Below are 17,704 nucleotides of genomic sequence, written 5' to 3'. Positions count from 1 at the left end.
GGAGGCGCGATTCTGCTCCGAGTGCAGCGCTTGGTGTTGGTGTTGGAGTTGGAGTTGGTGTTACCTTTTGCGCGCTTTCGCTTAGATGCGACGGATCTGGAGAAGACGTCGGCAGTGGTTTCGGAGGAAGAAGCGTCGGAAAGAGCAGCGGCGGGAAGGGGTTTGGGGGCAAGGTTGAAATGGCTGATGGAGGCAATGATGTTGAACAGTAAGGGTCATCGTAACATAATCCGAGGGAGAGAGAAAGGAAGAAAAGCTGAAAAATAAAGAACTCTGTCAGTCTACCGTTAGCCACGTCAGCATTATTTTTACGGTGTTAGTTTTGGAGGACTAAAACCAAAGTTTCGAAAAGTATGAGGACTAAAGTGTACCTTACTTTTGAAGAGGGACGAAAACCAGAAATAGCCAATAGTTTAGGGACTAAAAACATATTTAACCCTTTATTTTTTAAGTTAAGAAAGTTATATATAGTTTGTAAGGATGAATAAGAGATTCAGGTATTACGTAATATTTTGTTATAAAAAATAAAATATTTCTTTTTTGTGATTAATATTTTAGAAATATTTGTAAAATTTTATTTGAAATTAAATAATGATTTGATATTTGATTTTATCGAGATCCACGTGACAACACTATTTGAGTAATTTGATGACTGAAATATAAGGAAAGATTTATCTTCAAAAGATTTTTTTTTATAGTAAGACAGTTTAGATTTTTATAATTAGAAAAAATGAATATGAGTATTGAGGATGAGTATTTCTTAGAGAATACGAGAGTGTTTTATTTCATTTCTAGAGTTCATGTTATAAAATTGATAAAATGATATTAAACAATTTCAATAAAATAAAAATTTACTTCAATGTTAATATTTGTTAGAATAGACATATTTTAGACTATTCCAAAGTAATGAATTTAATGAACCATTGTTTAGCACATTTATTAGACCGAGTAGATACAATACTTTTTATAAATTTTTTCATAATTTATAATATTAAATGATATAATAAAAGTATCATAATATTTTTATCATATTAAAAAACTAAAACAGGTTATGTTTTCAGTTTTTCCTAGAACATTTGAGTAAGAATTTTAGTTAAATAGAATATAAATAATGTTTGAAGTTTGTTTCAAGAGTTAAATTTATGCTAGACAAGAATTTAGTTGAAATTTGTACTATAAAGTAAAAAACACGACATATTAAAAATACAAGTAGAAGGTTTTTTTCTTACAACATACGCGTAGTATCTAAATAACGTTAAAAAATTACTAATTCATTATCAAAGAAATAGCAGTCAAAAGATTATATAAAATTTGTTTTAAGCCATGTCTAATTTTATACTTCATTTTTATTACATAATATTATTTATAGCATGTTGACAACATTATTATTTTAAAAACGTGAAATATCTACTGATATTATAGAATAGTGGGATTATTTTTTACAGACTTTCTCTTCCATCTCCATATTTATTGATATAACATCACTTTGATTTGGAATGCAGCAGAATTTATCACATTTCACAAAATTCAAAACCAACATTTTTAAAACGTAATGAAAAGAAAGATTAACCATGTCAATGAGATTGAGAATGAGAATGATAATACCGAGACATTCACTTCAAATTCACAGATACCATCATCACCCACAGCATTTTCATTCCGATGCCTTTGTAATTTCTCCAATGACCCTCCACATTCCACAATATTGCAACCATAATCACTACTACTTTCACCTTCTTCGTTCATGCAAACACTTGAACCCTTTGCTCCAAATCCATGCCCGTTTAATTGTCTCAGAACAATGCACCTTGGCTCAATCAACACCTAAATCACTGATTCTGTGGAACTCGTTGATCAGAGCCTATACTAGACTCCGTTTATTCCAGGAAGCAATAAAATTGTATCGTAGAATGTTATGTGTGGGACTTGAATCTGACAAGTACACATTCACCTTTGTTTTGAAGGCTTGCACTGGTGCTTTGGACTTCCATGAGGGAGTTGCCATTCACCAAGATATAGCTTGCAGGGAGTTAGAGTGTGATGTCTTTATTGGGACTGGACTTGTTGTGATGTACTCTAAAATGGGTCACTTGGACAGTGCAAGAAAGGTGTTTGATAAAATGCCCACGAAGGATGTTGCTACCTGGAATGCAATGATTTCAGGGTATTCTCAGAGCTCAAACCCTTGTGAAGCAATGGAAATATTTCGGAGGATGCAGATGGAGGGTGTGGAACCTGATTCTGTGAGCATCTTGAATTTGGCTCCGGCTGTTTGTAAACTAGAGGATGTTCGTTGTTGCAAGTCTATAAATGGTTATGTGGTTAGGAGACGTGTATTTGGTGTGGTTTCTAATTCATTGATAGATATGTATTCTAAATGTGGTGAGGTAAATTTGGCTCGTCGGATATTTGACGAGATGAAGGTTAAAGATAATGTCTCGTGGGCAACGATGATGGCTGGATATGTGCATCATGGCTGTTTCTTTGAGGTGCTTCAATTACTTGATAAAATGAAACAACAACGTGTGAAGATGAATAAGGTATCGGTTGTAAATTCCCTTTTAGCGGCTGCAGAGATGAGAGACCTAGAAAAAGGGAAGGACCTTCATAATTATGCTTTACATGAAGGGATAATGTCAGATATTGTTGTTGCTACTCCTATTGTGAGCATGTATGCAAAATGTGGTGAGTTGAAAACAGCTAAAGAGTTGTTTCTGAGTCTTAAAGGAAGAGATTTGGTTGCTTGGTCTGCCTTTTTATCAGCTCTTGTCCAAGCAGGATTTCCTGGAGAAGTGTTGTCTATATTCCAAGAGATGTGGCATGAAGGTTTGAAACCAGATAAAACGATTCTGAAAATTCTTGTTTGTGCATGTGCAGACATTTCAAATGCAGGGTTAGGTAAGATTGTGCACTGCTACACCATTAAAGCAGACATGGTGTCCGATATTTCAGTTGCAACAACCCTTTTCTCGATGTACACTAGATGTGAATTATTTTTGTATGCTATGGCGATATTCAACAGAATGCAGTATAAAGATGTTGTGGCATGGAATACCTTGATAAATGGGTTTACCAAATTTGGTGACCCACGTCTTGCCTTCGAAATGTTCCATACACTACAGTTAACTGGGGTTCAACCAGATAGTGGAACCATGGTGAGTTTGGTTTCAGCTTGTGCCCTTCTGGATGACCTACATCTAGGAACCTGCTTTCATGGAAATACTATAAAGACTGGTTTTGAACCTGACGTGCATGTAAAAGTTTCTCTAATAGACATGTATGCCAAATGCGGGAACCTTTTCTCAGCCGAAAACTTGTTTCAATTAATCAAGCATGTAAAGGATGAAGTACCTTGGAATGTGATGATTGCGGGGTACCTGCACAATGGAGGTGCTAATGAAGCAATTTGCACTTTTAACCAAATGAAATTAGAAAGTGTAAGGCCCAATTTAGTCACATTTGTGATCGTTCTTTCGGCTGTATCATATTTGTCAATGTTAAAAGAGGCCATGGCTTTTCATGCCTGCATAATCCGAATGGGATTCATATCTAGTACCCTGGTCGGAAACAGTCTTATTGATATGTATGCTAAATGTGGACAACTCGGTTATTCGGAGAAATGCTTTCATGAGATGGAAAATAAAGGCACGATCTCGTGGAATGCAATGCTTTCAGGTTATGCAATTAATGGCCAAGGTGAACTTGCACTCGCACTTTTTTCACTTATGCAAGAGAACCATGTCCATGTTGATTCACTTTCCTACCTTGGTGTATTATCTGCCTGCAGACATGCTGGTTTAATTCCGGAAGGAAAGAACATTTTCCATTCCATGACTGAGAAGCACAATCTTCAACCCAACATGGGACACTATGCCTGCATGGTTGATCTTTTAGGCCGTGCTGGTTTATTTGACGAAGTTTTGAGTTTAATTAATGGAATGCCAACAGAACCCGATGCTCAGGTCTGGGGTGCCCTCCTGGGAGCATGTAAAGTGCATTCCAATGTGAAGTTAGGAGAGGTTGCCCTTCATCACCTCCTTAAACTTGAACCAAGAAACGCGGTTCATTATGTAGTTTTGTCAGATATATATGCTCAATGTGGTAGGTGGGTCGATGCCAGGAGAACAAGATCAAACATGACCGACCATGGATTGAGGAAAATTCCCGGATATAGTTGGGTTGGAGCTCATAAGCAAGGACCATCCCTTTCTGAATAGTGGCAAATCCCAACCAAACCACTGCTTTAACATGCAAATACATAAGAACTTGTTATAACATGTTTGACAAAAAGAAATAGTTGTTAGCGTTCTGATAGTCTCGCTTTTTTCGGTACATAGCAAAAGAATATGTAACTAGAACTCAAAATAGATAATTAAGCACTTGAATTAACACTCCACAGTGCAGAACTGTGATACATATATACAGTACACAACAAAAACAACGTTGAACAAATGTACATAGCCTTACAAAAACAGTTAGTTTGAGTTTGCAGTGTGAAAATAATAAATATATATATATATATATATATATATATATATATATATATATATATATATATATATATATATATATATATATATATATATATATATATATATATATATAAGAGTGTAGAAGGATGGTTGGTGAAAACAAGTCAAACAGTTTTGTCTGGTTCGGGCTGGATATCCTCAACTCCAAAAACGCCTTCTCCTTTTATAAGAAACTGGGAAGAAGAATGCGGCAAATGAGGAGCGAACACAACACTCATTCTCCTTCTTCTCACAGGCCCATCCTCATCACGCGATAAAAACACCCTCGAGTTGACACAATGGGCCCAGGCCAGGCCCAAGGCAGGGCAGACCCGCCTGCCCGACGAGTAAAGCCCATCACTCAAATTCCCAACCCTGACATCACCATCTCCAATAAAATCCACAACTTGATTCGTCACCACCACCGCCAGCCCAAACCTCTTCGCCAACCGCCGCAATCCGCCAGAGATTCCGAAGAACAGCGACGACCTGCGCCGGAGGTCCGATCCTGTGTTCTCAAAATCAGAGCGGAAGAGAGCCGCGATGGAATCGATGACGACGATTCGCACCGGCCGCCACCGAGATCGAGAGTACACAAGGAATGTCTCGATGGTTGGAATTAAGTGTAGGAGCTCGTCCGCGGAGTGGACGGCGCGCACAAAGACGCGGTCGCAGGGGTCGGGAAGGTCGGGGTGCGACGTTCGGAAGGCGCCTGAGAGTTGGTGGAGGCGGCGGAAGGGGAAGTGGAACTCGGTGTGGATGAATATGGAGGAGGCGGAGAGGCCGCCGTGGGAGGAGGGGAGTTGGGCGGAGAGGGCGAGTTGGAGGCAGAGCTGCGTCTTGCCGGAACCGCTCTCGCCAACAAACTCCGTGATGGAGCGGCATGGAACGCCACCGTTGAGGCAGCGATCCAGTACGGGACAGCCCACGGTGCACTTCTCGCTGCGGTGGCGCAGTAGCAAAAGGTTCTCTGGCCTCATCTCGCTAAAAGCTCTGGGATTTGAATTCTCGCGGTTATAGCTAAATTACCGAGAGAGGGAACAACCTTTCGCTGTCTCATTTTAAACATCAAAAAGGAGAAATCGGATTCAATCTTAAATATTAATAAATTTAATAAATAATAGTTCTTATAAACACATTTAAAAAATATTAATAGTTTTTATTTACCTGTAACTACAAAAGTGGCTTTCTTTAGCGTATAGCTTAAAATGCGGATTAAATTAGAACAACTTCATTTAAACTGGTTTACGTATTTGATAGTAAACAAATTGGATATAATAATTAATTGCTTTTTTAGAAGGTTTAGAATACATGTATGATTTTAAGATTAAAGAAATGCTCTTAATATTGGGACTGATTAAAGCTGCATTTTAAAATATGAATAGAAGAAAAAAAAAGGAAAAAGATTTATCAAATTTAACGTGTAATTAAAGAGAAAGACTATTACATAAATACTGTAAATTTACTTATACCTAACATGACCTTTTTTTCTTTTATTTAACGCATGACAGGTAATATTAAGATTCGTTTATTTTTATCTGTTAAAAATAAATAAATACCAGGTGCAAAACGTCGTCTCAAAAATTTGTTCTGCACAGATACCATTAAAAGTATATATAAATATAATTTGTAGTAATGTACAATACTGTCAGTTGGGTCCATAGCTCAGTGGTAGAGCATTTGACTGCAGATCAAGAGGTCACCGGTTCGATCCCGGTTGGGCCCTTTTTTTGGCAAATTATTTTAGTTAATTTGAAATAACTTATTAATCAGTTTGCTAATAATTGTTTCCAAGTGTTCCAATATAATAGTTACTAATGATTGAAAACTCAAATTTATACTATATTAGTTTACTCAGAAAAAATAAATATCATTTTGTATTAAGTGATAAACATTAAATTTGAACTTTAGTAGTGGATTTAGAAAACAAAAGTTTTTTGCTTAAGAGTAGCAAGAGAGAGTATATTCAAAATTTATATATTAGATGAATGGAAAATTTAACGAGGTTATATAATAAACAGACATGGATAGAAGAATAACAATTTGATAACTTATTTTCTGTATACAAATAAATAATATTTTATAATAACATCTAAATCAACTAATATTTTAACAACATATTGGTTTCTTTAATTTCATTTTAAAAACTTTCAATCTCGAATGCTACAATTATATTCTCATTTTAGTTACGTGCTTAATGGTACCATTCAATCATATAATTAACTTAATTTTGCTAATTTCCTTCCTCCAAACCCTCCCATAGAGAAAGTAACTTGAGTAGGAAGTAAAATACAATGAACTGTCACCTCAAGGAAGAGAACGAATAAAAGGCAACAAGCACAAGACATTAGGTAATATTTTCTTTCATTCATTCTGTCAAGTAACAATCTACAATCTTTCAGAAAAGGTTCTGCAAAATTGGAATATCCAAAATATGATACCACTGTCTAGTATGACAAGGTGGGAGAAAAATGATAGTAACTCAACTCTGACACTCTATTCAACACTATAGGATAAACCTGGTCATACCAAAATAGAGATTAAGTTCAAGTTATTCGGTGTTACCAACACGAGATTTCACCTAATAATAATAATAAAATGTTAAAAGAAGTGTCCAAGAGTGAGTTACTAACATTTCCCTGCGGTGGAATGGCTATCACATGTGTGGATACAAAGTGGATTCTTGAGTGGAGGATTGGGTGTTTGGAGGTTGGAGAAAGGAGATGTGCAACAGTAAAGTATGCTAATAACGTTAATTACATGAAAAATGGAGGGATAGGGGATGGAAAAAATAGGGGGTGGCAAAGGCAGAGAAGAGTCAGTATTCGTTTACAATCTATCTTGCCTGCACCTCAGAAGTTGCCTTCCCGAACATCAAACTCCTGAAATTATTTCGTTATCAGTACCACTTCCAGTATGAGGAAAATATTCCACGATGGAAAAAAATATCTGCATATTGAGTGAGACCGTGTGATAAATAAAGCAAAATTGGCATTTCGTTTCCCATTAGCAATTATGTTGATCCTATCAAACCATACATTCAATCAGTTTCTAAATCTTTAGTACCAAGTTCAATACCCCTTTCTTTTGCCGCATCAACAGCATCTTTTGCATCTCCACTGGTCATATATAGCTTGTGGAAGTATTTCCACAACTTGATAGAAAATGGATACACTGATAGAGCCCTTCTATAAAAACTGTCAAATACTGCATCAATGCCCATAGCATTGTGCAAAAGCTCAGCCGCTTCCACCCAGACGTATTCTGGTGGTATTGGCATGGAATCCAAAATTGCATTTACCAGGGTTGAACATGCCCAAAACAAAAGACTGGATGGGTTTGAGTCGGAAGAATTGTATTGCTTAATCAATAGTTTGCACACAGTAATAGCTAATTGGAAGTTGTGAGGAACAACCCCCATAACCCCTTCAACAAAATCCACTAAATGTTTGGGGTCACTAATAGTTTGGGGTAAAAGAGATGAACCAAACCATGATTGAAGTGTCAAATTTAGAAGAGAACAGTCTAATGAAACTGGACTTACTATGTTACTAATAAGATGTTGTAGTCTTGGCTTCTTGATGCTGTCAATAAATTTTCTTGTCAACACCTTGGGAACTAGCAATGCCTGGGAGGAAGCATCTATATATAACTCCAAAATCTTCTTAATGACACAATCAGGACCATCCTCCTTCATGCTCAACTCATCATAAACCAGAAACATCACATATTTTCTCATACATTGCTCTAAACCTCCAAAACTAACAGTACTCTTTGCCTTGTCAAAAGCTAGGCATGCGGCTGTTTTATCATTCTGGAAAAAATTATAGAGAGACAGATTAAGAAATCCAAACATTGTATCTATTTGTTTATGATCAGTGCTGGAACTGTCTGTCACAAATTTTGAACCCATGCTGAATGAGCCACCAGAATTACCCTCATCAGCAATTTTCATCTCTCCAATAGGGAGATCTTGCACTTGCTTAACAGATTGGAACCATCGACCTGTAATTTCTTTTGCAAGATCAGTTCTTTGATTGTGGAGAGCATTTTCAATATACTGATTCCAGATGCAGTGTATACCAGGAACTTCCTTTGGCCATCTGCTAATGGCTTCCTCAAATCCCATGAAACTATCAACATGAATATTCTGATTTTGTATTCGAGCTGATGCCAGGACCAATTCTAAGCATGACGGATACAGCTTAATGTATTTATCAAGCAAATCTCTTAAGCATTCTCTGCTATCAAGGGCAGCCATGCATCTCAGATGATTGAGAGCAAAAAGCTGAGCAGACCTGAGATTAACTTCACTTTTTCCTGATTCGTTATAGACAAAAGAATCAATAGATTCGACGGCTGTTTCTACAAGTTTAATAGCCATCACCTTGTCATCTTCAGATAAATTGACCAAGGGCCATTCAATATCTAGGAGATCTTTCTCAGATTCAAACTTCTGAACTACAGCATCAGGCAATCTCCTGTAAATAACCAAGTAAACACAACAAGTCCAGAATACACATTTGTCAGAAACTGTTAAGCAATTGAGTATATCTGAGAGTGACAGATGATGATGCTCATTGGATTTTGTTGTTGTGGGGAATATTCCATAAGTTCTTTCAATGGCCTTCTCAACATTCCCTGAAATGTATAGGCAGTGTATCATCTGCAGAAACAGGTCCAATATGCATGCACTTTTGTGTATTTTGTCCTTGGGATTGGCAGATGCATGCTGACAGAGAACTGAAAGGGCGGTGTCATAAGCAATCAATCGGTCATCAAGCTTTCCCTGACCATTGATATACATGAGCCACAGTACATAAGATTCTTCACAGAGCTTTACCTGGGAAACAACAGTTGAGTGTTTTCACAGCCTATACTCAGTTCTCAAAAGGAAGAATTAACATGCTATCAAAAAGCTAAAAGAGAATTGAAGTAGAAAAACCAAGAAAGATAACAAAAGGGTCATTCTTATCTAACAAAGTATGAAGACAAGCATTACATTAAGTTCTCTCTTATCTTCATGGACAAAAAGGCCAAAACTAAAAAAAAGAAATACACACAATAGCCTACCTTCCGAAAGAGACTGTCTTAAAATGTTTCTGAATTCAACCATTCACCCATCATTCCCTGAATGCACTTGCCAATAACTAGCTTTTTAAAAAATGATAGACAGGTTCTAACAATATTTAAAGATGATGGGCCAATATATTCTGGTGTATAACTAAAGTTCTTATGTTTTTGTAAAACGATGGAGACAATGTATGTTGGATTTGTATTTTTACTTTTACGTGGGAATGAAAGCAAATCAGAAAGACGACATTATTTATCACACAAACCAAATCCCAACCTCAGGAATCAGAATAATAAATATAGTCTATGAGTAGATTTGCTGAGTTTACCATCCGTGGTAAATATGTTTTCAAAAATTCCACATTCTCCTTTCGGAAGAAGGAAATATTCTTCAGGGAACAGACTACACAAAATTAGGAAGCAAAGAAAAACATACCGCACACAAGAACATGTCATCCTTATCATTTGGCTTCAAATTTCCATAATAAATGAGTAGATAAACAATCCAGAGAACCACAGATGTTGGATCATTTTCCAGTGCTTTTGACAGTACAGATAGGGCCTGAAAAATCCAAATTTTGAGATGGAAATACGTGGAAAAATTGAACATTAACCATCAACACAGTCCAAAATACAACTGTTACCTTCCTTACACCCTGCACTTTATTAATTTCTTGGTTGAGAATAAGAAGAGCCATCTCAACAGCTTGTTCACTATCAGCCATAGCCTGCTTATTTGGTTTTAAGTATGCAATAAATAAATGGAAATTTAGTATGCATAAAGGAACACGAGGAGTCCATAAATTTGAATTAAGGTATCAAAACCAGATTAATCAATGTGTTGATCAGGGAAATCGTTAAATACACATCATAGCCAATAAGTGAAAAAGAGACCTCTCAATAAAACTGGAGGGGGCTATTTCCTTTTACAAAAATACTTTTTCACTCCAAGTTCTCAAATTAATTATTTAAAGTTCCAAGAGCTATAATTATGACAAGAAAGAAACTCTTTGGTTAGTTCATCAAGCTACACAAACAGCCAACATATGATAGATGTACATGCACTGACAAGCAAAATATATGAATGAAAGTGACACTGGGCAGAAGAACTAAAGAGACATGCAAGGACCGGATAGTTTCACCATGTAACCTAGAATGCACAGGGTAGGTACTTTGAATTTACTAGAACAAATGGAAATGTTCTTGGAATAATACAGAAAATTAAAATTTTATCTTATTTTTCAATTAGGCCCCTCAATATGCACAATAAAACTTATTGGGAAGTATGCATTTTTCTAAGTGTTTCAATAAAGCATCACACTTATAACCAAATCAAATCCTACAAAAGATTCTATAAAACCAAAATTTGTTCATAAAAAATAAAAAACATAATTACAGTTGACCCATTTTGCTCACTTCTGCATCTGAGTGATAACCTTGGAGTCTTAGACTGAAACATAATTAAAGAGATAATAATAGAAAACCAATAGAAGTGTAATAAACAATAAATAAATAAATTAGTTAAAAGCAACAAACCCCAGATCCACTTCTCCAATGAAAAGATGACAATTGTTTGTTCCATGCACCATGGACCTCTATGCGTTCATTACCACCATGCAGTAACGGACCATCCACAGGTACACCATTTCCAAGCAGACTTGAAGTAGCTAAAGTAAGGGTGAAATGTTTCTGCCAGCATTGAGCATTTCTATGTGCCACAACAGGTTTATATGCAAATTGGTCTGCTTTAAGAGTATCTAAACCAACAAGGTAAGTAGGTAGAATCGTAGCTTTGTGAAACTTGGGAACTTTAGCCACACCATTACAATTCTGTTGATGCAATAGTAATCTCCCCTGACAATCTACGACAATAGTCTATCAGTCTTCAGAAAAGCAATCTAAAAATAATATAATTCTGATTTTGTAATCAAATTCAATTTATTAATATTCACAACTGCTCATAGTTAATAGTCAAATCAATATGCTACATATTTCTAGATTTTCCAATATTGTGGTTCAGCGTTGATGAAGAGTAAAGAAACCATTTTCATGTGTCAATAACAAATTTCAGTTGTTTAATCTGAAATTTGAATTAGGAGGATTCGTTCCTTAAATATGTCTGGAGGAAAATATTAAATGCCTATAAAACAGTGCCATTAGAGTGTAAGTCAGCAAGTCATAGGATATTGAAATATGTTATTCATAAAAAAGTTTATACACAACACTTTTTGACTTTATCTCTATCACATCACATCTCATATTTCCTTTCCGTCTCATTGATGTAATTTGTGTTGTACAAGTAGCATTTTTTAGATATTTTAGAGACTTAAAAGTCTTTCTTTTTTTTGTCATTTATCTCAATTTATTGCATTTTTTCTTTCTTAAGTCATATTTTAAAGAAAAGTATGCCTTTGTTTGTCTGTCATTTTAAAACCAAGCTGACATCAATTACCATTTTCCAGTTGCACCCTTATCAAAAAAGATAAAAATAATAGTGTATGAAATGTCAAATAAAAAAAAATAATAATAATAGGAAACTACAAATAATTCTAGTAAAAATGAAATTAATTAATTTTCCTAATCCATGTTACATCCAATTGAAAAATGACTTAACCCGTCCGAGCCAGACTAAATTGCCTTAATAATTGAACTATTATAACCCAAAAACAAGATGGTTCAAACAATATACAATAAGCTTTATTGAACATGCACTTTATTACATGGAATTGTTGTTCATTGACCTACTTCTGTCATATGTGCAAAATTTCAGTTTTTGAAAGCACCCAAAGAATACTAAAAGAATACCACATGGCAATTTTCAAAATTAGACAAGGTCGAAGACAAGACAAATAGGTTTGAAAACAATGACTAATTTTTATACCTGCATTATTAGAATCAGCGTGCGGAATGTTTTCAACACCATAGTCCTTAGCGTGTTGCCAGGGACACTCATCATTGTTGCATTTTCCACGCAGCTCATACATGCAAAGTGGCCAAAATGGATCAACTGCAGCACTGTGGCCATAGGAGCTGTCATCTGAGAGTAAGTTTCCAATATTGACAGGCATTGATATTGCTAAAACATTGCTACACTTTCTTTCATGAGAACTGAGGGAAGTAGCATTTTCATTTGGACCATCGTTAGCATTAATAAAAATGATTTTACTCTGTAATTGATTTGTATTGAATGGAAACATTCCTCTCAGCTTACTGAATGCACTCCTAAAAATTAAAGGTTGGATGTCTAATGTATTTGTAGTCAGGGGACCTTCACAAGGCATATCTCCTTGAACTCTTGAACCAATGATATGGGAATTTCCACCAATGTCTGGCTGACTTTGATTCTCTCTCATATCCATGAAGACGCTCCTGTCATGACTCTCAATGCCTAAAGTTATTGAACAAAATATTCAATACAAAAGATAAGCATCCAAGTTCATAAAAAAACATGATAAAGTAGAGCAAAAATGGCCAGTCATTTGGAGAAACTCAATCATAGGCCATGAATTCGAAGTAGAATCATAAAAACTGAGCAACCAGATAGTTAGCATACATTTGCCCACAGCAGGCACCTTATGAACAATTTGTATGCACAACCAAAAGGATGACGTGGATTCAGTAAAGGAAATTAATAGTACTCAAAACCAACATAACAGATACTCTAAGCACATTTACTCAAAATAGCCAACAAAAGACAAAAATTATACTAAAATATATGCATTAAAAACAGCATTCATGTTGGACTGATTTGAAGAGAGTAAGACTTGCCTCAACTATAAAAGCATACAAACTACGATTTCTGTTTTTTAAGGCATTAAGAGTTGATACAATCATAATAATCCAAAATATTCAGCGCCAAAGATATTCATGTTAGAAAAATTAAACATATATATTTTAGCAAAGACATAGAAAAGTGACTGCAAGTGAGAGGGCGAAAGATAAGAGCACATGAATTATACAGTTTACGTATGCTACATTACGATAGCTAAGGATTCCTGATCAGTAGTAACACTAACACTGGACTTAACAGTCGTATCTATATAAGAAAAGTACCACACCAGAACACACTAATTGAAGTAAAAGAAATACCTTTAAGATCGTTACCTTCTGTCCTAGAGTGTGGAACAGCAACTTTTTGAAGCACCTTTGTTTTCTCATTTCCAACCTCATTTTCAGCTCCTCGTTCAGAAACAGGCTCTACATCATTACACGAATTGCTTCTCTGCTTAGCTCTTGTCCCAAATCGTGCAAATAATTCAGATCTTAATTTTGCTTCAAGAAGCAAGGAATCCTGAGGATTATCACTAGAAAAAACTGCATTTGATGTTGTATCTCTGTCCACTAATTTGGATACAGAGTCTTCTTTCCTAAAATAGTCAGCATCACAATGATGATTAGAAACATGTCCAGATGGAGAGCTCTCTTCATTTTCATTAGCTGATGTACCTAATTCATCCGAAGGAGAATAAACTTCATCCGCTGCATAATTATCCCTTTGAGGCAATGGCTCTGATGTACTGGCATCTGGTTCACCAAAAGGTTCGGACCCTAAATTTGCTCTAGTAGCATGGTGTTTGGTTATATTGGAATGCCTATTATTGATTCCTCGGTTATTAGAATCAAAACTGGGATTATTAATATCATTATCGTCAGCCAGCCTCTGACAGCTTGATGTGGGTATTTCATATCCAAGTCTCGGTAAGTAATCCAACTCTATATCAGGATGTTGGCGCTGCCCTGAAGGCCAGGATAAGCCAGAACTGCTTAAAATTAAAGATCGTAACTTGGCTGAATACAATTCCCTTTTATGATAAAGATTGGTGCATCGTGTATTAGCCTCAAGCAAAGACCTCTGAGCTTTAAGATAAGCTTTGAGAGCGTTTCTTTCTTCAATTTCACATTTGTGCCGGTACTCTTGAGCTTCCTCTAGTTCCTTGTCTATCAATTCTTCCATCCCAAAAAATGACTGTAAATCTAGATTGCTGTGCTCTGAGGCATTTACATTGCCATTATGATTCAAAAGAACTGTATTGTTCAATGCTTGCTACATGAGAGAAGAGAGGAAAGAGAGTCAAACACAGAAGACTATAATGTCATACATATCATAGGCCTCTTTTTCTCAATGTTTATTAATACCAGAAACTTATTCAGGGAGGAACTTGATGCATAAACAAACCATACACTATTTGGTATTGTTAAAGACAACAGAATCACGATATAGAAAATTTCAAAAATAAATTAGAAACACTGCTGTCTTGTTGTTTAACGTTTAACTTGGTTGATCTTATGACCTACTGGGACCTACACTGTTTTAAGAAAAACAATGAAGAGGCACAGCAATAACAAGTTCAAAAGGTCAATACTTCACTCATAAATAAAAACCAGAAAGTCAGACTATTACAAAGATCAAATGATGGAGTTTTCAGTGAAGACACAAAGTAGAAAGGAAAATGTCATATAAAATAAACTAAAACTCACAAAATTTTTTAACACGGTATTTGAATTGCTATTTGCCGGCACTGCATTTTGGTTCAAAGCAACACCAGAAGGGTTCACCAGCCTACTACTCTTCTCAGTTTGATTGGAACCATAATTGACATCACCTACACAGTATAGTTAGACCATGAGAGATTATGAACAGAAAACAACTTAAACATGCTGGACCGTCTAGTGTTTGGGCTAGGATGCCATCAAGTGATTGGCTTTGTAATACTTACTCAAGTCATTTAAGTCAATAGACAAATACGATTAGACAGTAACACTCTACAAATTCATGACATGGCAATACAATTTTATATTTTGACTAAATATGTGTGATATAAAAATTGCAATGCAATTGGAAGCTCTTTTGCTAAAAATTGAGGCCAGAATCTGGACATATGATAATGAAAATACTGCATCATAAAAGCTAAAGGATTGTTGAAAAGATAAAAACAAAATGGGAAACATTAGTTCAATTTTAGGTTAGGAATCTGATGTAGAGTACAAGTAGCTTGATTAAAACCCTCCTTCAATTTCTAAAATCCAGAATAGTACAACAAAGTTCATGAGCCAATTTCCAGACCAAAGTTAATATGAAGAAAAAGTATTTACCATCACTTGATCTACGAGGCATATTTTCTAATGGATTGTCAACATGATTGTCGGGTTGCCTTCGAGATATGCCAGACTTTGGCTCTGCTCTACGTAATGGAATATCTTTTTGGCCCTGATCAACCTTGTTTCTTTCCTGAGGATAATAGTTTCCTAAGGTTTCTGCTGGCGACAAAGATTTAACGGCTGGAATTTGTTGCTGACTATTAACAGCTTGAGAGACACCATTAGATGTGCTAAGTTTCACACGCTTCTTAGCTGGCTCTGTTGGCTCAAATTGTGCAGGTTCGGAGGAAACAGGAGTACTTTTTCTAGACATTGACACTGACTTCTTTGGGTTCATGGCACTGTGGTCCCTATTCAAAACTGAAACACTCTCCTTATTTTGCTGGGCTGCCTTCAGCTTGAGCTCACTTTCCCGAATTGCAATCTGATGCCGCAAATCCTGAAGTTTATTGTCATTTGACACCAATCCTTGATCCAATCCTCGCACTAAATTTTTGTTCATTAGATTGAAATTTCTAGCTCTTGATCCTTGTACTGGTGGCATGGATCCAACACCCTTAGAATTAGATCCAGGGATTTTGGTCATTGATGAGACAAAGGTGCGACTTAAGGATGATCTCTTGGGCACTTCCTTGGGTAAACTTGTTTGCTTTAACTTGTTAGATTTTCCCAAGGATGAGTTAGTCCCCTTTACACTGTTATCTAACCTGGATACATTACCTTTCGTTTCATGGTCGCTACCGCTGTCATCATCAGAGAAGCTTATCACAAGATTTTTATCAGTGCTGACATGACCAGTCCACGGAGAAGATTTAGGAAGTAATTGGTTCTTTTTTAAGTCCTTCTGCGTAGTTGGTTGTCCGGTAGTTTGCAACTGTACATTAGTGGAGCCTGTAAAATATTGCCATAAAAGTTTATCCTTTAGATACTGTATGAGCCGGTAAATGATTTTTGGAAGATGATATGCACAGTAAACCAAGAGTAAATATCCTTGATGCACAAAAAAAACCAAGAAGGTTTCCAAGAAAAATACATTGAAAAGCCCATATAAGCAATCAAGTTGTAAAACTTAAGATCATATAAGCAATCAAGTTGTAAAACTTAAGATCATATAAGCAATCATAGATACATATATCATCAGATACACCCATTTCCAAATCTTGCAAAACTCCAGATGATGTTTTCATATCCATAAACCAGACCAGTACCCGTACAAGTCATATATACCCACGGGGAGTTCAAGATGACGCCAAGAAGAGAAGAGTGAAGCTCTAAGTAGAAAAGAGTGTATGAACTATTCAGATATCCAACAACATAAGGCTGATAGCACACTCGATTTTTCCTTTAATAGAAAATTAGCAAATCTCACCACCCTGAACGCCCAGTGTATTCTTTCGCACCGATGGGACAGAACCAGTCCCAACGGCATGGGTGGATTGCACATTAGAGCTTTCAACGTTATCCTGGTGCACACAAATTACACATTAGACAAAACTAAACAAAGAAATGATAAATTTAAATTAGCAAGAAGTCAATAGCAACACATGCAATCAAAATTTCACGCTCTTCCATCTTCGATGAATTCATAATAATAAAAAAAAAACAATAAATAAATAAATAAAATAGTGTGACTGAGAGACAAACAGAACAAATGGCGGGACTGAAGAAGAAGAAGAGGAAAAGAAGAAGAACAAAGTCAGCGATTGTACCATACGAAAACAGAGAATTGGAGAATGAAAAAAGAAGAAAAATAGGGTTCGGTGAAGAAGAATACATCGGCATCGTCGTCGGCGTCGGAAGAGAGTTCGCCCTCCTCTCTAGTTTTGGTAGGGAGCTTAGGAAGGTGAAGATTCTCCGCCGCAGGGGTGGTGGTGGAGGGTCGGAGGCGAACAGCCTGGTCCATGGTGAGTGCGATTCTCTCTCTTGGTTTCTCTCTCTAGAAATTGAAGAGGAAAGCGAACAGAAAACGATACAACTCGGGGGCGGGGATTTACAGAATCTGAAATCGCTATTATGTCCTC

General features: G+C 36.2%; 3 protein-coding genes and 1 non-coding gene across 9 annotated transcripts; 2 read left to right on the top strand and 2 right to left on the bottom strand.

Moving 5' to 3' along the window:
- Positions 1-1,516: 1,516 nt before the first annotated feature.
- LOC108338438 (pentatricopeptide repeat-containing protein At2g39620) lies at positions 1,517-4,396 on the top strand. Of its 2 annotated transcripts, XM_017575321.2 has the most exons (2): positions 1,517-3,696; positions 3,788-3,896. In XM_017575321.2, exons 1-2 carry the CDS (start codon positions 1,572-1,574, stop codon positions 3,799-3,801), a joined length of 2,139 nt encoding a protein of 712 aa, XP_017430810.1. In that variant the 5' UTR covers positions 1,517-1,571; the 3' UTR covers positions 3,802-3,896. The 2 variants fall into 2 exon arrangements, with proteins under 2 accessions (XP_017430810.1, XP_017430809.1); XM_017575320.2 differs by having other exon boundaries at positions 1,517-4,396.
- Positions 4,397-4,586: 190 nt separating this feature from the next.
- LOC108337791 (DNA repair protein XRCC3 homolog) lies at positions 4,587-5,678 on the bottom strand. The gene has a single exon (XM_017574385.2). It carries the CDS (start codon positions 5,489-5,491, stop codon positions 4,637-4,639), a length of 855 nt encoding a protein of 284 aa, XP_017429874.1. The 5' UTR covers positions 5,492-5,678; the 3' UTR covers positions 4,587-4,636.
- Positions 5,679-6,165: 487 nt separating this feature from the next.
- On the top strand, positions 6,166-6,237 carry TRNAC-GCA (transfer RNA cysteine (anticodon GCA)). Its single transcript has one exon. It is a non-coding gene; the product is annotated as a tRNA-Cys (tRNA).
- A 621-nt stretch (positions 6,238-6,858) lies between these two features.
- LOC108338017 (uncharacterized) lies at positions 6,859-17,704 on the bottom strand. 5 transcript variants are annotated; one of them, XM_052873293.1, is made up of 10 exons: positions 17,458-17,704; positions 17,053-17,146; positions 15,678-16,574; positions 15,063-15,187; positions 13,674-14,628; positions 12,466-12,972; positions 11,121-11,446; positions 10,229-10,315; positions 10,021-10,146; positions 6,859-9,354 (listed from the first exon to the last, which is right to left on the bottom strand). In XM_052873293.1, exons 1-10 carry the CDS (start codon positions 17,584-17,586, stop codon positions 7,552-7,554), a joined length of 5,049 nt encoding a protein of 1,682 aa, XP_052729253.1. In that variant the 5' UTR covers positions 17,587-17,704; the 3' UTR covers positions 6,859-7,551. The 5 variants fall into 5 exon arrangements, with proteins under 5 accessions (XP_052729253.1, XP_017430132.1, XP_052729254.1 ...); XM_017574643.2 differs by having other exon boundaries at positions 10,229-10,312; positions 17,458-17,703; XM_052873294.1 differs by having other exon boundaries at positions 13,689-14,628; positions 17,458-17,703.

Source organism: Vigna angularis, chromosome 2, assembly GCF_016808095.1.
Source record: "Vigna angularis cultivar LongXiaoDou No.4 chromosome 2, ASM1680809v1, whole genome shotgun sequence".
Taxonomy (NCBI): domain Eukaryota; kingdom Viridiplantae; phylum Streptophyta; class Magnoliopsida; order Fabales; family Fabaceae; genus Vigna; species Vigna angularis.
This window is presented reverse-complemented; position numbering and strand designations above follow the sequence as displayed.